This window comes from Anopheles coustani, chromosome 2, assembly GCF_943734705.1.
Source record: "Anopheles coustani chromosome 2, idAnoCousDA_361_x.2, whole genome shotgun sequence".
Taxonomy (NCBI): Eukaryota; Metazoa; Arthropoda; class Insecta; order Diptera; family Culicidae; genus Anopheles; species Anopheles coustani.
Window position 1 is genome coordinate 93,110,548 of NC_071289.1, and position 22,975 is coordinate 93,133,522.

General features: G+C 46.4%; 1 protein-coding gene across 1 annotated transcript; it reads left to right on the forward strand.

The window, feature by feature from the left end:
* Positions 1-72: 72 nt before the first annotated feature.
* On the forward strand, positions 73-22,742 carry LOC131266645 (E3 ubiquitin-protein ligase AMFR-like). Its single transcript, XM_058269244.1, has 11 exons — positions 73-161; positions 1,228-1,709; positions 6,273-7,017; positions 10,257-10,349; positions 11,701-11,784; positions 11,961-12,041; positions 16,109-16,264; positions 19,715-19,805; positions 19,879-20,224; positions 20,294-21,187; positions 21,269-22,742. The coding sequence occupies exons 3-11, from the start codon at positions 6,472-6,474 to the stop codon at positions 21,528-21,530; spliced, it is 2,553 nt and encodes an 850-aa protein (XP_058125227.1). The 5' UTR covers positions 73-161; positions 1,228-1,709; positions 6,273-6,471; the 3' UTR covers positions 21,531-22,742.
* The last annotated feature ends 233 nt before the right edge of the window (positions 22,743-22,975 follow it).

Consider the following 22,975-nt stretch of genomic DNA (forward strand, 5'->3'; position numbering starts at 1 on the left):
GATTGCGGAGCCGATTTCCCCATCACTAGGTGCACTGCACAAGACAACAAAGCTGTCAGTTCATTTTCAAGACTCGTGACGGTCGGACGTATTATTAAATCGTAGCACTGTGAAATCGTGTTAAAAGTACAAGCTACGCTATGGGGTGGCGATAAGAAATTGTAAATCAATTACAAGATCGTAATTCCACGTTCACGGTGCAATATGGTTCAAAGGCCTTTCTTCCTTCCCTGGCGCCATCGGAAGTATATTGCGCGATTAGTTTGGAACGCGTGTGAGAAAGAGAGACCGGACGATTAGGTGTACGTGCGTGCAGAAAAGAAAGAGGCGAAGAAATGCTGCTGCCGTCTTGAGAACATCTTGTGGAATATTTTGGTGTCTTTCAGCAGACGTGATGTGTTATTTCACGCATTTAGCATCGTAGTACTCGTACATTTTTGTTGCTCTATCGCCAGTTCGTGTGCATCTGGTGCTCCCATTTCGCGTCCGGGTTGGTGATGAAATGTGAATTTGTTTGCCCGGTCGTGGTCTAGTCGTGGTTGCCGTGGCCATAAAGACCAAGTATAGCGGGTGTAGTTTAATTTGCACGAGCACATTTGACAATCTTTTTTATCCTCCTTTTGCCGGAAGTAGGTGGCAGCAGTAGGGGAGGGGGTGCGAAGATTGCACCACACGCTGCTGTCGCATGATCTTTTGTAACATCATCCTGCTCCGATGCTAAACCCAATAGACCACTCAGATGGGGATGTTCTTATCTATAAGTCGCTTTTCAAATACAACCACTTTTCAGGTTGGATGTCGCTGCTTGCGGTAGAATATTGTTAAATAAAAGTCTATACCCACCCCATGTGCAGAGGCGTACTTCGCTTTGCCTGATGTTCTATTTTTGGTTGGGTTGGGAACCTCTTGTTTTGCACTGGCAGGTGTCGGCGGTGCATGAGGTATCGATTGTGTAGAATCGTAAAAGTAACCCGCAGTATGATGTCGGCCTAGAGAAGGGTAGGACGATCGTGTACCTCCATTGTTGTAATACATCCGATGCTCTTAAAATAACATTGTTGAACGCGGTGAAGGGCTGGTACGATGTGAAGTTCGCTTTTTTACACGATAGCCAGACGCAGAAGCAGTCGTGTAGTAGGCGTGAGAAAAATGAGATGAAGTGAAGCGTGAAAATAAAAGTGATGCGTTTTTTTCTCCCCCCTGTGTGTTGTGCGGTTGTCCTTTCAGTTTTGGTGCATGCTGTTCGTCCGGTTGAGATGGATGCATTTTTATCGTCGGCATTTTCGGCCCACGGAATACTGCAGTGAAAGTTTGAAGTAAGTCCGGAATATCACCGGAAAGAAAAAAAAAGTCCCCAACTAAAAGAAACAAGATATTAGTGAAAGCCAACCAAGGCGAAGAGCAAAAATACACATATATTTTAATGGCATGTTGCCAAAAACACGGAAGTGAAAAGTGTAGGCCTGTGTGTGAGCGAATGCAGGAAGATACGGTGAACGAGTGAGCGAGCAAAAACAGGTTTCACGGAGAAGATTAAAAAGATCAAACTGTCAAACGTGCAAACGGATCGAAGGAAAGGATCGGTGAATCAGTCTTGAAGAGTTGCATTAATGCAGTTTTGTGGAACCTGCTAGGTTACATTTGTCGGAAATTGCAGTAGAAAACATCTCTCCAATATACCGCTGTGTTATTCATCTGTATTGGAGGAGGTAAGTTGAAAGCTGCATAAACAAACGTAACTGCAACGGTGAAATGTTATCCCAGGAACAGCCTACTACATGAGACATATGGTCGTTAGTTGCCAGGTTAGCTTGGGAAGGCCCAGGAAGCTGGATTCAATAGCCGTGCTGGTGTAAATCCTCGCATACGAAGACGAAGAAAAAGAAGGAACAGCCTACGTCTCTTGCACGTCGATGATCAATATGTTGACTTCAAATGGAAGTTCAATAACAAAATATAAATATTGATTTTGAATATTCCATCTAATTGCATTATTTCACAAACAAACTGTTTCAATTGAGTCTGTTTTCACAGTAAATTCTTACTTCATTGTTTTTATTGGCCTTAACAACCATATTTATCACAACGATGACTCTGTCGAACAGATTATAGAACGAGTACATCTCCATGAACTTTGTCACGACGTAATATCAGTCAATTGAGGTGCTGATAAGAGCGCTGGCACTCATGGCACACTGCGTCTTATTTCTTAGCCGGAATAAGTTTCCACCTACAGTCAGGCTGCCTTCTACGGTTTCGATTTATTTTTACAACTTCCTTTCAATGAAGCACCGCTACACCGGGGACTGGGTAAGGTTGAAGGAAAACAAACGCTTAGCAGGCGAAAAATATGTTTTTTCGACCCTGGCCGTGATGAAACATGGTCCGTATGCCGGCATATTGACTACAGAACGACGTGTTTTGCCGGTGGATTGTGGTCCGGTTGCAGCTGTTGTCTTCATTTCAGGTTGCCACCAGTATTCGATGGTAATTTCATCTCTTTTTGCAATCCGTTCGAATGCCCCTCGGAGACTTGCAGCTTTTTATCAAGTTTTCAGCTGTTGTCTCCACCTTAGCACTCTGGACGGAATATCTATCGATTTAACAAAGCACGGTAATAAATTAGTGACATACTTCTTCTATTCATTTATTGCTTCTGTTTATTAAAGAATTGAATCCACTTGAAAAAAAACCTTCCAGAAGTTGCCGTGGCAAAAGCATTAAACTAACCTTCCACAACACCCCACATTCCTGCACGTCCCCGAAGCTCTTGATAATTGGCGTTGTCATCCAACCAGAAATACCGCTCGAAGCTACAATTATATTGTAAAACCAGCTGCCGCCTGCTGCACCTTAAGCATAAAGTTTCTTCGGTCTTCTTTTCCGGGGAGGAACGGTTAAAAACAACGCATTATATAGGGCCTTGTGTTTAATCTTATCAGCAAACGCGATGTCGGGGGTTGTTTACGTTTTAAAGGGAAGGAAAAATGCGCGTTACATTGTATAACGTTGGGGTACCCGACGCAAGGTGCTGTCTTATCTTCCAAGTGGCTGCTTTTATCTTATCTGTTTACCGAAAACAGAGTGTAACAATTGTACCTCGACCTAAAGACGTTTTAGCCAGTCATTACTTTTCACTCTTGCGTAGATGTTTGGAATATTCTATCAGTTTTCAAAATAACTTCAACGGTTTGTGTTTATGCCTGTTCTATCTGGCAAACCTCGAAGGAATAAGTGCATTGCAATTCTCCATTTATGTCGACTGGCAAAAGCACCACCGTACCGCAGAATTGAGTGGCCATTGCAAAAATGCCCAGCGTGTGAATCCCACCAGCCAAACCGGTTGTACCGTTGGAAAAAGGGCCACGCAATTACGTGCATGCCTTCCCGGCAAGATTGTGCCCACGGAGCACAATCCCGGAAGAAAGTTGTTGTACCTTGCGTCTGTCGGTTACGTGATCGTGGCCGCTCCTTTCCGCCTTCCTCCCCGCCATGGCGCACACGTTGTCCAGCGGCGAGATTTGTCTTGCCTTGATTTCTTGTCTTCGCCTTGGTTCAGGTTTTTTCGCAGCATGCATTTATGTGTCGCTCACAGTTTCCAAAGAAAATTTCAGCGAAGACGCTTTCGAAAACCGTTTCTCCGAGCTGTTCGATCGCCTGAGCGTCTGGTCTCATTTCAATATGCAAACCGATGGAACGAGAGGGATTCAGATAGTCGGGAATGACGTTTAATGCAAAAGTCATAACAAACACAAAGGCTTTTGCAGACTATTGTTGCATCAATCGAGTACGAATTATGTCATCTAATCATAAACGAGTAATCATTTTGCGGTCCGTTTTGGTGCATTCATAAGCTGCCGCATTGGGGGGGGGGTGCGTGCTAAACCGTCCGGAAAATGCGTGCCATCGTTCACGCGTTTTCGTGCGCGGTTCACGAGTCGTTGAACCTGACCTTCATACGGGTACAACAGCATCGACGATCATAGTAAACGTTTGTTTGATGCAAAATCGATCGACGGCGAAGGAATGCAGACGACTTGCTGGTGTGCTTGGACCGTTGCAAAATGGTGTGAATTTTTCGTACGAGTTTTACTCAATAATGACTGTTAGATTACCTACTACCTTTTGTATTTATATCTCCGAAATACGTGTAATTAAAATCCTCACTTAGTAAACCACTTCAATACCACGTTCTTGGACGACCTTTTTTTTATCGTACGCCGGGAAAAACGAAAACAGGTCAAGTAGGTCGTTCTACTCGGCGAACTGTAAACAGAAATATCTTTCTTTGTTGGTGACGGCGGGGTTTGTTGAGAAATTTGCATACAGCAGCGCGTTACTGCCACTTCGTGAGGTGCTATAATTAGTTCTCTCTTGTTGGTTGAATGAACTTGTCTTTCGAAAAAGTTGTTTTCCACTTGTGCTCATTTTGACAAGTCAAGCAAGTTGACCTAACCAGAGCTAACCATTTTGAAATACTTATAATTAACCTCTGTTTGAATGTTTATTGGAGCATAATTTATTTGGAATTTCACCAATCGCTTTCTACAATGAAGATTTCGCACTCGGTTTTCGGGTCTAAATGAAAAACAAGAAGATAGTTAAACATCCGATCGTCTGTTTATTTATCCATGGCACCTTTGATCGGAAGTAAAATCGGCATAGTTTTACCTCCCATACGATCTGTTGGTGGGAAAATGATTACTCTATTCGCCCCCCAAAAAAACAAACAGAAGACCGGGTGAAATGGGCTTTTAACGGTTGCGCAAGCGAAGGGTGTTACAAGAAATATTTACTTTGTAAAGAACACCACAACACGGAATCAGGAAAGTGTGCGGTATTTGTGTTCGAATTCGGTTTGCAATCGATTGAGATCGGTTCCAACCGATAGCGCTAAAGCTTGTGTGTTTCTTGTAACCCAATAATCAAGTGCCAAATGTGACACTGATTGTGGCGTTATTTCAATCTGACTTGTGTTTATTGATGCCTTAGGTGTTGCTTTCCTTAGTCAAACCTTTCAGTAGTAGTAAAACCAAAAGTCATCACATCATTTCGCCGTCCAGTTCACCTTTAGAGGTCTCAAATTACCACCTTCCGTTTGACATTAAGTGGTTTTCCATAAACGACCGTTGGCGCTGCTGGTGACTTTGGCCATCGCTCGAGGACATTTTTGGACAGCTGATTTATTTTTGCCTTCGGTATGCTTCGCTTTTTCAGCCGTTAAAACCTATGTTTGAATGCAATCAAATTTATCTTCATCTCAGCTTTTGAAGCTCTAGCCCTCCTTCTCCCCAATAATGGATGGAAGGCAGCTCTTGGTAATCCCGTCGCCGGGATTGCGTTTAGTAGAAGGATAGTACACCAGAATGCTGTCCGATTCGGCGTTTGCTGATCGTTAATCGATTCGCGATAGCGCAGAACCAAGCTCCTGCCGGTTGTCCCTCGGGGCGCTCGGTGTTTTGAAGCGAGGAAATCTGAAGATAAAAACACGTTTTTCCATTTGGGCGCTTCAGTCGGCTCGGAAGTTCGGGGTCGAAAATGCCAGAGAGAGAGAGAGAGGTTGGGTTTTTAGGACCGGTTTCGGTGGGAAGGTTATACGGAAAGTGTTTGAGCCGAACGTGGTGTGGGAGTGTTTTTAATTTTTACAGACAAACTTGCACACCGAGGTCCCGCTAGAATTGGCACCTTTTTCTTATTTTCGTATCGTGTCGAGCTGACCGAGACCTTCGCCGGTCACAGGGCCCATGGCCACAAATGGGGGGCAGGACATTGTATTTTTTTCTTCTTTCTAAAAGGTCCATGGGTTTTCATGTTTTCCACCGAGATGTGTGTGTCCTATCCATATGTGCGTCGATCGATTAAAATTTACGGCTTTCACTTCGCCGCCAGTTTTGCCGTTAGAGATCATGCCTGATGATGTTTTCGAAACATTTGGCATTATGACAAGTTGATAACATATATTTATCGCTGCCGGCATTGGCCGGGAACCGGTTGTGCCGGACAGAAGGTGCTCTTTTTTTACCATCCCATCCGTCAGACCAATGTCAGCTGTGGCTCTCAAGGTTGATATGCAAATTTCGGTAGCATCTCGCTGATTTGCGATTCCCTCGTGATTTCGGGTCGTAAATGTCTAATAGGTTATATGATGGATGAACCTTAAGCCGTGAAGCATTTAAAACCACGTCACTGTTTTTTTTTTGCGAAATATTTGCTTTTGAATAAATCAATTGATTTCTAATCGATCTTTCGTTATTTTCTCTTCTCATTTTTAGGACTTACGAAGGAAGGGAAGTTGTCTGGAATGGGCTGTGACTGTAGGTGTGAACAGTATGAGTGTTGGCGAGTCGAGGAATCACTAACCGCCGCATGCTAGAACAGTTGTCCGAACCCGAATTGTCAAAGAAAACTCATACAAAAACTGATTCCAAATCGTGGATTGAAAAGGAAAGGAACCTCCACTAACGCTCAAAAATGCCGGTCGCACTGAACGGTTCCATCCCGCTTCCGTCGGTGCGTGTGTACACCTCCGTGACGGTGGCGATGATGTCCGTCTGCCTGTACTACGCCCTCATCATGACGAGTGACCCCAACTGGCGGCAGCACACGAACGTAACGTCGGTCGGGACGACGATTGCCACCGCCGCCGTTGCGTCGGTCTCCGGTTCCGGGGGCTCGGCGGGTTCGGTTTCCTCCAGCAGTTCGGCGGCCCCTCTGGAAGGGGCTGCGGGTGGACACGCCATCGTGGATAGTGGTGGCAAGTTGGACGTTTCGCCCGGTGCCGGACCATCGCTGCTGACGGTAAAGGAGATGGACACATTGGAGGAGAAAATTCTGGCCGCCGCTGACCTGCCCGATCTGCGGCAAATGCTTCGCGGCGGTACAGACGGGGAGGCTGGAGACGAGGACGAGCTGTCGGAACAGGACCATGAGCAGTGGGTTGGCAACGACACGAGGACGATCGGAGGGTATCTGAAGGATACAGCCTCTTTCATGGCGACAGAACCGTTTTGCATTTGGGTGAGTAGTCGCTAAAAATTCGCTGGTGAAACTCTTAAGGCGCTTCTTTTCCTCCATTCCAGTCAGGCACGTCAGAACACACACACAAAACCTTCCATAAATTCTCCGCATAAAGATTGTGTCATTCCGGTGGAATTCGGAAAAGTGTATGCAATCTATCAGCGCTTTGTCAGCAACAGGAGCTACGCCTTTGGGTTTCGATAACAGTCGTTGAACCTCTCATATGACCTTCTGTTTGAGCATAAATAGTCTGCAAAGTCTGCTGAGTGGTATGCATAACAACAACATACTAACCATGTACTTGAGACAAGTACATGAGAACACGCGCGCCGATGGACAAGACACCACTTCCTGAAAGGCGTTCTGTAAAGCGCTTTCTGACCACACGTCACCCCGTGCAAATGCTTCCAAAGGTGTCCAGAGACAAAAGTGGACACAATCTGACAAAAGAACCGGCGTTAGAGATCCGCCAGCACAACCAGCAGATCCCCATCGCACACCGGGCGACGGTGGGATATTTGACTTTGTTGAGATCCTCCGGTTTCCGTGTGTGTGTGCTCCATGGGCAAACTTGTTTCGCTTCTTTTTCGCTTGCCGGTAAACAATTTCGAAAGGAAAAAACAGGCGTTCAGTAACGAGAAGTGGTGGCTTGTCGCCGGCGGTATGACCTTGGACGATGGAGGCTCGAGCGCGCGATCCATCGATGATCGTGGTTTTGTTATCTTTCTTCTTTTCGTTTGGAAGATTATGGAATTCAACAGGCCGTGGCTCGCTTCATTGGTTTCCGTGGACGGATTTCGGAAATTTATGATAGCTCCATTAGAACTGAACTAACAGCCCGAGCGGGGCGAATGTATTCTGTGGCAAAGGGGGGTGATGAGGATGTCACATGACCTGACCGGCTGCAGCAGGTTTTGCTAAACCGGAGCTATCGTCCATTGCACAACGTGTCGGGTTCGGGTTTTCGCATCGCATTCAAAGCTAACGGCTGAAGAAGGTCCTCGACAAAAAAAAGCGAGCAGAGAAAGGATTTCAAGGTCATGAGAGGGTTTGGCATAAGCTGTAGTACCCTCTTGCAGACAACTGGAACAAATGGATCGTCCAACTTCCGCCGCTCGCTCTCCGGCGCGATCTGTACATGCAAGGAAATGTAGAAGCGCATGTTTAACATGACTCCCAACTTGTAACCGCCATGACACTCTGAAGCACAGTGCAGACACGAGATGTGATTGACGACAGGCTGACTTTTCACTGTCAAGTTCAGCGACTTCAACGACGATCCCCTCGGCCAACGAAGCGTAGCGGCTTACCGTCACTTCCTCACCGAAGCAGTTGCTTCTTCGTTCCACCGGGGTGTGGCAACTGCGCTCGACGGTTTCTCACTGGTTCTTGCAGGAGCTTGTGCTTTGTTGCGTGTGCTAGGGCATGTTTTATGAATGTTCTTAGTCCCCGCACACTTTTGGTACTTATTTTTAATTACACTTCTTCTAATGCGCGGGAACCTGTTGATTGTTAATGATCCAGTTGAATTATGGGTCCCGTCTTGTTGGCCTTTTTCGCAATCTCCACTTCGTGGTCCGGTTATTCTAGGCGAATGTTTCGACATGGTAACCAAAATCCATCGTTCTTCCAGCCACAACATAAGTATCTGCAGTATGCCTTAATTGGAATCCCATTTCGGCTGACGGATGACGGTTAAATTGGACACCTAATGGTAGATCGTATTTTATTCTTGTTGAAAGACAAATCCCACTTCCTGATATTTTGATTCACGATCAGCAGTGGAAATCTGTATCCAAAGTCTCTGATTAATGACAAGATAAGTAAGATAAGTGCTACACTAAGGTGGCGACTCCATCGTTTGTCGACCTAAACCAGACGATCGTGCGCATATGCTTGATGAACAGTACGGCCCGTGGTTTTACCTTGTACAACATAAAAGGCAGAAATAGCACGGCCTAAATCGCGCGCGCGAGCCTTACCTTGACACGGATGAAAGGTGGAGGGAAATGGAAGAATTTGGTTATTTATTGAGCGTGGTTGGTGAATTATGAACGCCTCGCTGCCCAGATGGGAGGGACGCCTGTGCCTAAAGGGTCCTACTTTAGATATCAAAGATCTGTTACGATCACTCACGATCGTTTTGTGTGTCTGCCGCTATTCTTCTAGTTTCATCAATTGTGGTTTCCATTTGTGGTTAGTCAGTCTTCCAGTGGCCTCCATTAGCGGTTTTTGGTCGCCGGGAAAACGGGAGGCAAAATTAGGTTGTGGCGAATTGATTGGAACTTTTTTGTTTAATGTCTTAAGCCTTCAAACCCGTTCTATGGCCTTGTGATCGTTTATTCTTGGTTTGTACTTTATTCAGCTGATTCAGCTATTAGATATGCTGTAACAGAATCTGGCTGATTCTCTTCTTTATCGTTGGTTCCTCAAAAATCGTTTCATTTATTTATTTAGAGATTAACTTGCTCCGAAACTTTATGATGCATGCTTCCACAAACGTTTTACGCTCTACTGCAAACCGTTGGACTAGATTCAGTTAGGCAAGCAAAAAAGCTGGCAAAATAAAATCTTTTCCATTCCAACCCCCCGGTTGGTGTTTTGTGGATACCGTTTTTCCCCATTCATACCGAGTTCAACGTCCGGGCGAAGCGGCGAGATCGCTCTTACGCAACTGGTGCGCGACGGTGGAAATTATGCGCATACGAGACTAGGATCGCCGATACCGGCGCCATGTTGTTTCACAGCTTCAAGTTTAGTAGCTGCGTTCGACGATCATAGCTCGAGCTGGTCGATGCATTATTCGAACGACAATCATACTTTTACTCGGGAAGCTACACAAGGGTTGCATTCAGTCCCTTTCTATGCATGGTGAAAGGTGTTGCAAATTTCGAGTTCTGTTCCGAGACGAATCTGTCGACGATCGGGATGGGGTTTTTTTTTGGGTACGCCAAGAAGAAAGGGTATCAAATTAGTGGCGTTCCGGGTCCGGTCAGAGATTTGCTGTCGGCCTTTTTTTTTTGTAAAGAGGGAACGGCGCATGTATGGAAACTTTCGCACGAAACTTTCTCCTCCGACTTTCTGCTCACGATCGTTGTAAAAAGTTGTCTGTAGATAAATTAATGCGTTCACAAGCGTGTCAACAATTAGTCGCGTTTGGTGAATTTCAACAAATTAAGAGAGTTTGAGTGTTCTAATAATCCTTTTCTTGTTTTTTCTTTTTCTTTCTCCTTACGCAGACCCTTATCAACACAGCGTACTGCTGCCTGATTCTGCTCGGCAAGTCGATACAGAAGTTCGTCTTCGGTGAGCTGCGAATATCCGAACAGCAGGTAAGACCGACCGCCATCGGGTGAGAAACTGGCCGCCGTTTCTATGGAGAACGGCTTTGTACGGTTGTTTGCTCGCTCATTGATCTTCGATTGGTGGCCACGGCGCTTGGTGGGTTGTGGGGCATAATTATGCTAACACTCTATCAAATGCCGTTTGGAGTTTGGTCGAGTGAGTGGTCTGGGGAGGGTCGCCACCACCCCGTCGCTGAACAATTATTATCAGTGCGAGCATGAGCATAGGAGGGCGGATTGTTGTTGAGACCTACCATTAGCCCAGATTAAGAAAGCGTGAACCCCGAAGCCCGGTGGACCCGCTGTCATCGACCATCGAAGGACAATCTCCCACAAGATGTGGTGGTGGTGTTGGTGGTGGGATTAGTGGAAGGAAGGGCACCAATTTCGCGGCGCCGATACGTTGGCGAGTGTCTTTTTCGAAGTTCTTTAGTAGTAAGTGAGCGCCATCGATGGTCGAGATAAGTATACGGTCGCATAAGAGAGGTCTCAGCTTGGTCCGAAAGGTGAACATTCTTCGGAATTGACCTTGTAAAACTCGGCCCTCGGTCTGAAGGTAGGGGAAGGATAATATTTGCCAGTGAGAGGTAGACCAAACCGCCGGTGTTCGTGCGGATCATGATCACGATCACCATTTCTTGTGGGAACCATGTGTTCTTGATGGGTTCGATCGAGATTGTTTTATTTTTGATGACCTTAATACATCGATGCACATTTTCACACAAAAGGTAAAGTTTCTAGATTATAATTATCTTAAATTTTCATTTCGCCTATCTTCCGTCGCTTTATAATTATATATGTCGTTATAGCTTATAATTTAAATATTTTCGGGCCACTTATTCGCTGGCAGAGGCATATTAGAGTGAAGATCCAATTCAAATACTTGGTTAAGCGATGATCGGTGACAAATGCAGGTGCTTGAGGATCAGCAGTTATTTGATGTAAGAAGAGATTTGCATGATGGAAAGAGCGTTAGTTGTTTTTGTTTGCATCGGAAAGGCTCGAATGGAAACAAAATATCTCAACAGCTATTGTCTTTGTCTGCTGCCCAGTCATCAGTGTCAACATATGAATAATGTTCTGAAGCAGGAAGGTTGAGATTTTTGTGTTAATTTTTTTTTTTTGTTTCTTTGCCTTGCTTAAACACATTACAATGAAGAATTTACGACAAGCGAAAGGAGGGGTGGGTTTCTTGCGTAATTTACGTTGGAGGAAGTTATTTGTTCACACCCAAATGATTCTCGATTTTGTTGTGGAAGTGATTATCAATAGTTTCGGGAATTTTCTTCACCTCTAACCATCCGGTCTCTTTCTTTCTTTCCCCTTCGGTTCGCTGCAGCATATGAAGGACAAGTTCTGGAACTTTATCTTCTACAAATTTATCTTCGTCTTTGGTGTCGTGAACGTGCAGTACCTGTACGAGGTAAGATCTCACCCTTTTATCGTTGGGTACGACCTTTCGACCATGACTTCTGAACTTCCGAGATGTGCTCTCGACGTAGTCTAATGCGTTAAAAGTACAATACCAAGTTCATTGTAGGTTGTAGCGACGATGAACAACAATTTTTACTAGTGTTTAACATTTATTAATTCTTTCAGGTCATACTATGGGTGTCATGGTTTTCAGCCCTTGGATTTTTGCACCTTCTGTCGCAGCTCAGCAAAGATCGGTTCGAGTATGTAAGTATCTTCTACGCCGATGCGGTCAGATAAAGTTCACGGTAGACTTATGCCATTCAAGTTTGTACGCAGGTATCGGAAGAAATAAGAAAAAACCATTCTGTTTTGTATGATCTGATTAGCTAACACACTCGCCGCATCCATTAGAAAGTAAATGGGGCAATCGGGGTGGACAAAGTTCAACCTGACCAAAGTAAAGAGCCCTAGCAAAACAGGACACTTGCGTCTAATTGAATAACACTCTCCTATCAAGCGGAGCACGACGACGGTCTTCACAACCTTCGCGAGAGGGTCCGGCACGAAACCCCGACCCCATCTCGCGGGAAAAAGAAAGTGGGCCTGTGGGCCCAGATGAGATGAGGTGGTACGATGGGGTGCAGTTGGCTTGCTTTCTGCCTTCTGGAAGGATCCTCCACTTTCAGCACACTTTCGTCGTCCGTGTGGTGCAGGGGAGGAAGGAAGCAGCGGAGGACAAGAAGCGACCGTTGGTCGTTAAGTAATCGCGCAATGGACGCTGGCTCCGGCGCACGTTGATTGGGGACACTACAGTGACGCTATATTGATGATGATGGCGATGATGATGATGATGGGGTTGATCGTTTGCCGGAGATGAATAACTGCACGTAGCGCCATTTTGGCTTAATCGGCTCATGTCAAGTACTTGGGCTCTTTTAGCTTCAACTCGGAATCTCGGAAACCGTTTAGCAATACGGGCCTGTTTTTTTTCGCATTCATAAGCCAACCGTTTTTTCTCCATATTAAAGGTTCGGTGTACCTCTCCTCCGGGTGTTAAATGATAGAGCCCGGGTCACTTTCACTTTCGAGCGATGTCCGGTGAAGTACCACTCACGAAATGGATGAGACCGGGACAGGAGTTGAATGATCCACAAAAAAACAACCCCTTTACAAGATAAGTTGTGTTAACAATCGGAAGGAAAAGATTAAACCAAAGTTTATGTAAAAACCAAAGTGCTGTTAGTAACAATGGTTAATGGATAGTGTTCAGAACAGAATGGCTGGTTTGAATTGTGTAACACGTAAGGTTCGAGTAGGCTGTGCGTTTCTTGACTGCGTTTCAAGGGTGCAATTTTTGACCAACGCAGCAGGCTAGGTTACGTTTTCCCGGTTTCGTAGAGCTCCTGCGATTGAATTAAAGGAAACTAGGAGCTAGGAGAATTAAGGGAAAATTAAATTTCACCACTCAACGGACTCCGACCTCGGTCAATGTGCAAAATATGATGGATTTCCCTTACAATGTGTGTCAAACGATTAGCATACAATAGTACACAATGCATTCATATTGCTCGTTCTATCATACGTGAATGCCTTCAACGTTTATCTCTCCGACACTGACAATCCATCTTGAAGAGAGGTAGGAGTTAGCATCGCGGGAATTGCAGTGTGATATTTGCCTGGCTTAATAAAATGCAAACACCTTCACAACACCCACCCATAAGAGACAGTTAAGGTGGTAGCAAATGTCCTAGGTTTTAACAAAAGACCCAAGAGAGAGAGGCGACGAGTGGAGGAAGCGTTTGCAAGTTTGATCCGCAAGTGTCGGTGTCAGCCACTCTGCGGAGACACTGCCTATAGGGTTGTGGCAAAGAATGTCGATGGTATCAGTTACGCTAGTGATCCATGAAGGGAAAATGCCATGCGTACACCTGACACTTGGAGGTCAGCTGTACGGTGAGACATGCATAGTACTTGCTGGTAAATGATAGGCAATAGGAATGAGAAAAGAGGAGAGAGACCTCTCCTTCACTATCCATGTTAAATTTTGACTACTGTGCTGGACAGTGTACGAGCCCCTCTACCTGATGGAGGAATTAGGCAATGCCCTAGGCACTCCACATGATCATATGTAAAAGAATAGTCATCTAAGCCTCTTCCAACGACAGGTTACGACATTGGGGTGGTTCATTGGTCATGGTTGTGCCATGGGAATTCTCGTGTCTTGGGAGAACGCTAACTTAAAAGACATCGTGGGAATTGACATTAGGTCTGCGAGAAGCTTCACCATACTGTCCTACACAAGGGCTCTATTTTAGGCTGTTGACAATTTTAGATTTTTATTTCTGTCTGTAAGAAGCCTACGATATACTTTGAGGCAAGATTCCAGAAATAGATTGGCGATCAACATGGCAGCAACCAACACACCTCGACTAGAAGTTCTTCTATGATCTATCATTTGGATAACCTCAACTGAGTAATTTACTTCCTTCACCTCGTGAGTGAGTAGTCTTGGACGCATCGCGTTGCAACAGCGGATGGAGGTTCTGCATATGGCTAAAAATAGAACCTAATGGATATATTCTGACCAGAGCGATGGCACACACGCTTTCCAGCCGGATCGATCATTGGCAGTTGTGACATAATTGGTTCTACAGCTTATCGCTCGACCGGCTCACTCCAATGCCTCCAATATCGTATAGCTCTTTTCTTCCAACGATGTAACGTAGGTGATTGACAACTGATAGCTACTTCCAGAGTGAGGTATAAGCTGTGTGTAGAACTCGCATCGATTAGAACACCGCTCCAACTTTGCCAGGGAGCTGGCTTGCGTCTCACTTGCTCCTAGATCTTTCAAGCTCAAGCTCTTCTCGTTTAGCCTTGCGGCAAGGTTAGCCTGTTCTAGCCCCCTCCGCTCCCCAGTGCACGGACACTCCGTTTTATCCACACTGATAGGGCAACGTTACCTCAACGCTTTCAAATAGGCGTTTTATGACAAACGGGTTTTGTTGCCCGTGGTACGTCCCCCGCCTTGCTGACTTGTGTAGACAGCCATCATTCTGTGCCGATTGGGTCGTTAATTTCGTAAACTTTCGCAATACCGTGCCTGGATTACGATTGTGGAAGGTGTTGTAGTACCATGATGAATACCAATTGTTATTGCCTTCAACTGTAAGATACTGAAGAGGGCCCCGCGGATCTGTACGCGGAGGAGTGTTTCTGTTCGAACTTCCAGCAGTGGAGGGATAAAAAAGAAAGCGAAAGGAACGGTTTTGCGCTGCGTCATGCAATCAGCGAGGAGGCAGAGTTTGGGAAGAAATGGATGAGTAATTGAAAAGACACTTATGACACTGTTTGAAGACGCTGACGTAATGACGCAAATACCACACAACGCAACAGTTGTTTGGAGAATGTAAACAAAACTCGCCTATAAGAACCAATTTCTGTAAACACCAAGCAATTACACTTACAGCGTTTTACATCTCATCTAGCAACCCCGGCAGTGTACGTAGAACGTCAAACAGGTCTAAGCCTACTGTATAGTAAGTAGATCCTAGAAAGCGACGAATTGCCTACTTGACTCGTTTGGTTTTCCAACTAGGAAATGTTCATCTTAATGTTCTTCGTACACTACCGGGTTTTCTACCTGAGATGTAAAATGTTTTTCAGTACGTCATGAAGAAGATAAACGGTGAGCTTCAGATGCTTTCTCAATTAAAAATAATCACTACCGGAAAAGCAAGAGCGATCGCCTTTAGTAGCACGCCATCCGTGCAAAAGCGAGCGATTTCGAAGTGTAGTGCAACACTCTGTTCATGTGCGAACAAACCTCCCTGCGCCAGTCGCTGTATGGTATTCGTTTTTAATTCCATGTAAGAGGAGCTTATGCTTGTAGCCTCGTTCAAGGTCCTGGGTGGACCATGGGATCCGTCGGCTAGAACGTAGACCAAAACCGAGTCACCCAGAACGGAAGGTGTAATGCAATCAAGTGGCGTTGTGCGCTCCTCTTACATTCTCTTCACGTTTGGCGCGTTCCGAGTGGTCACATTTACTCTGCAGCCAATGTTCAGGACTAGCCCAGGGTTGCTCACGGTTGCGAAGTTGCCCTTGGGCGTTGCACTTGAACATGGGAACAGGCCGTTGAACCGAAGAGACGCCCAGTCCCCTGAACAACCGTTTGGGTAACCAGTTTTCTGGAGGGGAATCACTTTCTTGTTGTTTTCTTTCCACTCCCCGTTCTGAGACCTTGGATACAACGGATGGGTGATCGTTATTAATCCTTATTTGCACTTTTTTTTACTGATCTGAATTCGTTTCATTCTTTCCTTGCACAGCTATCCTTCTCGCCCACGACCCCCGGATGGTCACACTTCCGTCTGATCTCGCTGCTGGTCGCCATCCTCACGCTCTCCGGCTTCATGGTGATGATCTCGATCGGAGTCGGCGTCTTCGTTGGGGGCTTCAACACGTTCGCCTTCATGGCGGCCGAGGTAAGTGCGCCAAAAGTGGGCCATGGTTCGATGCAAAAGCAGTAGCGCTCTTTCGTATCCTGTTCTTTGATCGTACAATAAGTTTACTAAGCTTTACCGCAAGAGGAAAAAGTTGTTTCCGATGTCGTTCGGTGAGGGCTAAACTTTGGGAAGGGCCCTCTCGTCAGATAGGTCACGGGGTTATTGGGGCACAGACGCTGACAACTTCGACGCATATGCATCGTTGCTCCCCACCCGTGGCTCCTTTCCCTGCTGAAGGGCAAACACGGAAGTTCACCTCGCGCAAGGGTGTAGGTCAGCCCGACATTGAACGGTTTGCAAGGTACGCTAAATGAAGTTTGTGATGTAAACACGCTTGCGGGGTTCACCCGTGTGTCGTCCTTATCCCCATCGTCGTCGTCGTTGTTGGCTAATCGAATAAGCATTCGCCGGCCTGTTAGCACTCCGGGGGACGTACCTGGACAATTGATGTCTTGCACCTTTTCGCGCCCCGCACACACTGTAAACATTGACCCTGGGGAAGACGTTGTGGCGAGGAGGGTTGCTAGACATATCCCGCTCGAGGTTTCGAAAGGAAAATAAAGCTAAAGAAAACCCGGGGAGAAGAACACTCAGACAGACAGACAGTAGATGGAACTTGATGGCAGGCTGATATTATCAATGCACGCCGCGTCGAAGTCTGGTGACGTTCGGAGACGGCTTGTTTGACCCGTTTATGTTTTATTTTTACCCCGTTGCCTATCACTTGCCACAGATCAGTGTCGACCGTCTGGTACGTATGTCCACGAATGTCGTGTCCGATTGCGATTGCGCTTATAATTCAACGTGCTTTTTCTTTTAGAAACCACACCCCCACCGCCGGACAGGGCAGGTTGCATGATCCAGTGAGGGACGACCCGTTGAAGGATGATGTTGATGGCACACACATTTTTTTGGATGCATCTGTTTTGGCAATTGGGAACAATTTATGTTCTCCTTGTTTTGCCCTGTACAGTTCCCATGGCGAGGAGAAGTAGGCTTCAGTTTCCCACACACCCACAGTAGAGGCTGGGCGCATCCGGTGAACAGATTTTCTAACGAGGGCGTGGGCAAAAGCATTGTGACCTCCCGTGCACTCTCGCATAGGCTAGGTTTTAATGTTGCCAAAATTATGTATTCAAAAGCTTCGTTGCCTTCGTTGTTGCATTAAGGTTTGCATTGTTTGACCGAATACTAGGCTACTTCATGGCGAGATCTAGTCGGTTCGGCCTCCCCTCATGCCCTTTAGATGTCTACCGAGCCGACTGGGTGGCAAAAGTGACGCATCGTTGTCGCTGATACTCGATCCAGCTTTTTCGAGACGCAAAGCATGACCTTCATATCGTGTAGAACTCTAATTGAAGGGTAGTTGATGGCGTGCGGGGACAAAACACAACGCAACCTGTCGAATGTTGCCCCTAGGGAACGGGGGTTCTTTGGGCATGACATTACCGGAAAGTGGCAACTCATCGAAATACAAATCGAACTATCCCGAAACATGAGGAACCACCGTAAGCAACAACGAAAAAAAAACTCATTACACATCCGGCAGCCGACGGCAGGCGAAAGAAAATGAATTCGTCAGGCAATATGACCCGCGACCACATTGTTGGACACTTGTGTACAACAACTAAACTTGGTGGTAGCACCCAAGTCAGTGGAGTCACACCGGTACACACTGTCATAGGCGTCTTGCGTCGTATCGAATCGTTCAATTTATTCCGATTGCGCGTGGTCGGCGGAGGTTTCGCTTTGCCGCCTTCTACGGTATAACATTGTGCACCGTGAGCGTGTTTGTGCTGTTCATAACCGGCAACAAAACGGGCAGGAAGAGGCAGGAATGATGTGTGCGGCTTCAGGGTCAGCGTGACCTGAGACAGACAGGAGGAATCGTCAGCCTTCGTTCCTAAATGGACATCAAGGGCCGCAGACGATTTGTAAATGTAAACGAACGCTAGCAGAAGGAAACACGGTAAACAATGCAAGGAAACCGGGGCACGGCTACGGGGGTGGCACACTTCAAAGGCAAAAGGCATTTAAAAATAGAATTGTCTAAACCCCTTCGGCCGACGAATGACACCGTCCGGTTTACGGAAGGCCGATTCACGCTTGTGATTGCATTGCTACACTGGAAGGTGTACTGCACCATGATCTAGTATGCAATTAGAACGTAGCGAAAGGTTAAACAAGCAAAATAGAGCTTACGGTCACAAAACACACACAGATACACAGCGAGGGACAAGGGTCGGTGGATGCGCTCGTGCGTCTCGTTTTGTGCGCAAAAAATAAAACACTAATCGAATCGCACGATTCGCGGCCTCGGTTCAGATACATATCGATCGCGCGGGGGTGACCTGCGCCGAAGTGCTGGATAGGCAACAGGCTAATCGTTGAAGAACGATACCGTGAGAATCGTGGCAATCGATATGAGTCACTAGGTCGCCGTCCATGGACGGTAGGGGAATCGTTTGTCTTTCGACGTCGAAGCAAAAGAATTTAAAGACTCTAGAGGTGAACCCCACGTTGTAAGGGACACGTATTTGATAACCCCCATCGATCGGAAGGAAATGGTTTAATTATTTATCATATTAGCCGCCGCATGTTTTCGATTGGCAAAAGGCAACGCTTGCTTGGATGTGATTTATTTATGACACGTACGTGACAGGGAACGGTTTGAAGACGGTTGTGTTTTGTAAACTCCAAAATGAACAGTTCAGAGGTATCCATTTCATCACGTCCGGTTGTTATCTAGGTGGTGGGGGGGTTAACGTGTATACAGTTGATTCATTGAAATCATCAACCTGACCGAAAGGCAGTCAAAAGGCGCACGCAAACACCCGGCTGCCCGCTTAGAACGAAGAAGATACATCACGGTCGGTTTTTTGAGAGCCGGTGAAACCGATTCGCTGCCCTCCTGCAATCACGTGTTCGTACGCGTCGGTCAACATGGCACGCTCGCTTACCCTTCAGCGTGCCGTTGGGCAAGAAGAAGAAAAAAATAGTAAATTCCACTCACGCCACCACCACCACCGGAGGGCAACGGAGTAACGGCGGCCCTCCACCGGTCGATCGTGCGCACATTTTACGGCCACGTTTTTGAATGATTTTGTGCGTTTTTTTTTTTTGTTATTCTTGTCGGTCGATGCGCAAACGCGAATCGATGGCCTTCAAAGTGTCATTCCCAAGCACGCAAAAGCAACACCACCCCCGTGTTCGATATCGGTTGCTCGAAACCGTGGAATCTACCCTCCACTAGCTAGTAATCGGTATCGCGGAGTGTTGTGTCATCCGGCGCGTCACATGTGATTAGTTGCCGCAATTGCGTATCGTACTCAAGCAGGGAAAAACACAGGAAGGAAGGGCCGATGGGGTTCTTTGGTGCGACATTTGTGCGTTTCCAATCTAAAGTACCTATTGTTTTTACATTTTCAGTGTATTCTTCTCGGAATCAGGACACTGCACGTGTTGATACGATACGGGATGTTCCTGCACGATATGCGCCAGGGCGGAATCGCCAACGAATGTAGGTTACCTAGTCGTAAGCTCCTTTTAATCGCAACCTCTTACTTATGCCAATTGTTTCGTCCTTTTCACAGCCATTTCGTGGGATAAACGCGGTCCGGTGGCGTACTACATCGAGCAAACGTTCGAAGTGGCCGCACTGGTGGTGGACTTTGTGCATCACGTGCACATGCTGCTGTGGAGCAACATCTTCCTCTCGATGGCGAGCCTGGTGATCATCATGCAGCTGCGCTACCTGTTCAACGAGATCCAGCGCAAGATCAAGAAGCACCGAAACTACCTGTGGGTGCTGAATCACATGGAGAAGAGCTACCCGCTGGCGACGAGCGAGGACTTGAAGCAGAACTCCGATAATTGTGCCATTTGCTGGGAGAAGATGGAAACCGCCCGGAAGCTGCCGTGTGCACATCTCTTCCATAAGTAAGTGTGGTCTTTACGCCCAAGAGTTTGTAAGAGACAGCTGATGAAATTATTTTTTTTTTCTTTTAGTTCCTGTTTGCAATCGTGGCTAGAGCAGGACACGTCCTGTCCGACCTGCCGACTGGGGTTGAGTGTCCACCAGCATGGAGGGCCACGGGGTAATCCATTGCTGCCCAATGACATCCGTATCGACGATCAGGAGGTGACCGTCGGCGGTGGCCGTGCGGCAAACAACCATTTCTTCCACTTCAACGGCTCGCGGTACGTGTCCTGGCTCCCGAACTTCTCCGTCGAGGTGACGCACATCAATAATATGCTCCGGCCGGTCGACACGATCCCGTTGACGGCGGCCGCGGTAGTGAATCACACCTCGCAGGTGCGCAATATGGCTCGCCACGTGCAAGAAATGTTCCCTCGCTATCCACTGTCGGTGCTTATTGCCGACCTGCAGGTGTCGCACTCGATCGAGGTAACGATCGACAACATTCTCGAGGGCCGGCTTCAGGTACCGAGTCGGTTCGAGACCGAAGCAGCGGCTGGCAGTGCGCATTCATTCGATGACGAAGAGGACGTACCGCCGTCGCAACGAGCGGGCACTTCTTCGACGCCGGTGGCAAATGTGGATCTGCTCCCCAACCAACCGACGGTGGATGAAGAGGACAACGACGACGAGTATTATCCCGCTACGGTCACGGATGAGCTATCGTTGTCGACGACGCACACGCCAACACGAACACCTACCAATTCGTCGTCCGGCTCATCGCTCTCGTCGATGTCCGCTCCGGCCGGTTACGAGGTGGAACGTGGGACGAAGATATTCGGCAGCTACGACACGCTGCTACGAGACGAAAGTGCGGAGGAAACGACAATCCCGCTCGGTGATCGATTTTCCAAGAGTCCGGAAGAGCGGGAGAAAATATTGCAACGCCGCAAGGAACAGCTGCTTGCAATGGCGCGAAGAAGGTAACACCGATCGTCATAATTTCGTTTTTTTGAAAACTTGAATTCTAACCATTTTTTTCTCCTGTTAACCCTGTATTTTAGATATCTGGAAAAAAATAAATCAGACCTAAATCAGTCATCCGGTTGTCCATCCACGTCTTCCACCGTTAGGCATCGAAACAAGAGTTGTATGGAAACGTCAACGTCGACGACCGCCACGAATGCCACGGTGGACGTCGACCCCGGTACCATTGAGCCGTCGAAATTGAACCCTTCGTTATCACCAGTTCATCAGCATTCGCTAGAAATGCAAATGCAAACACACGAGGAGCAGCTACAGGAGCATTCAGATAGCAGTTTTTAAAAAATGTGCGAAAATTGTCAGCAAATGCTGTTGCGAGATCCCTTCGTACTTTTATTGGCCCAATATCTTTCATATCATTTCAAATTTCGAAAGATCGTTCTCTAGCTGTGGCACTGCAGCAACTAATAGCCTTTCAAGGGGGGGAAAGTCGCTGCTGCCCCAAGCTGGTGAACGAAAAAGAGTTTATGAATCGTGATCACAAAAGTATCTCCTGATGGGTCGGTTTGCGTGGGTTTGTTGGGATATCGATACCACCCTTGCCAGAGATGGCTTTTCGTGTCCGTGATCCAACGAACCTTCGCAATCTGCCGCAACCACCCCAAACTAAACCTGTTCCTTGAGGCGGCGGTGCTGTGACGTTTTTAATGTTTATTTTAACATTTTTTTTTATTTTTTGCTTAGCTGATTTAACCGCATACCCCTATGTTTAGTTAAAATCATTACTAGTGAGTATCGTGAATCCGTGGGCCCTCCATATAGAATCCAGCCAAACAGACACATTGAAATATTGCAAACCCTAGAGTATGGCTGCTTAGAAAGGCCAACAAGTCAGATTTTAGTTTCCCTTTTACTTGATTTGGAGTTGAGTAAGATTTTGGCATAGCGTGAGAGAATGTTTCAATAAACGAGTGCATGGATACAACTGTACGTGCGAGTGAAACTGGTGTGTTTGTGAATGAATGTATGTGCTAGGGAAATCGTATACTAAGGGAAAACTTAGATAACTAGCCAAATGAAGAACTAACTTGCAAAAGTTCGAACGCATCGTAGAGAAGAGATGGTCCTGAAAAGATCAGGAGAATGGTTGTACCACAACCAGCCCCGCGGGGAAGGCAACAGAGTATGCAAACTTTTTGCTTTTGAAGATAAAAGAATCAATTTGATGGCAGTTGAGCGAAGAAAGCAGTTCGATGCGAAGGAAACATACACCCTTGTGATGCTATTTATTTTCTAGGATGAAACAAATCGATCGATAATGGAAAGCAGAAACTAACTCCGGTGGGAGGATATTCGTGGACATAGAATGGGGTATACCGTTTGGAAATTAATCCCCAGAGCAAAGGAAGAAACGCTTTGAACAAAATCTGATCGAAAGTCGATGTCGAAGGAAACGCGAGTGGAGGAAGTAATACAAAGGAAAGCAAAATCAATTTCTAGTGAAAACTAAGTAAGAAAACAATAAAGTAAAGTTCGTTGTTATTTCGTTTTACATTGAACGTCTTACGATTGACTTGTAATTGTCCATGCAACAACAAAACAATTCTATAGGCTAAAAAATAAAATCACAATTCAAAATCATGGCGCATCAATCTCACCACATCAGTTTGAACTCAGTTTCAACCACTGGGCAAGTATAAACGCATCGCTACGCCAACCTGCTTCAGTGCTCACTCTTGTTATCTCACTCTTTCTCACATAGTGCTTTTTCTCGAAAACTAAAATCG

What these genes read in the sequence shown, in the direction of transcription:
- LOC131266645 (XM_058269244.1), top strand. Translation starts at nt 6,472, where the DNA reads ATGCCGGTCGCACTGAACGGTTCCATCCCGCTTCCGTCGGTGCGTGTG. An exon ending in TGCGAATATCCGAACAGCAG is followed by an intron (nt 10,350 to 11,700) that starts GTAAGACCGACC and finishes GGTTCGCTGCAG; the next exon opens with CATATGAAGGACAAGTTCTG. An exon ending in ACGTGCAGTACCTGTACGAG is followed by an intron (nt 11,785 to 11,960) that starts GTAAGATCTCAC and finishes TAATTCTTTCAG; the next exon opens with GTCATACTATGGGTGTCATG.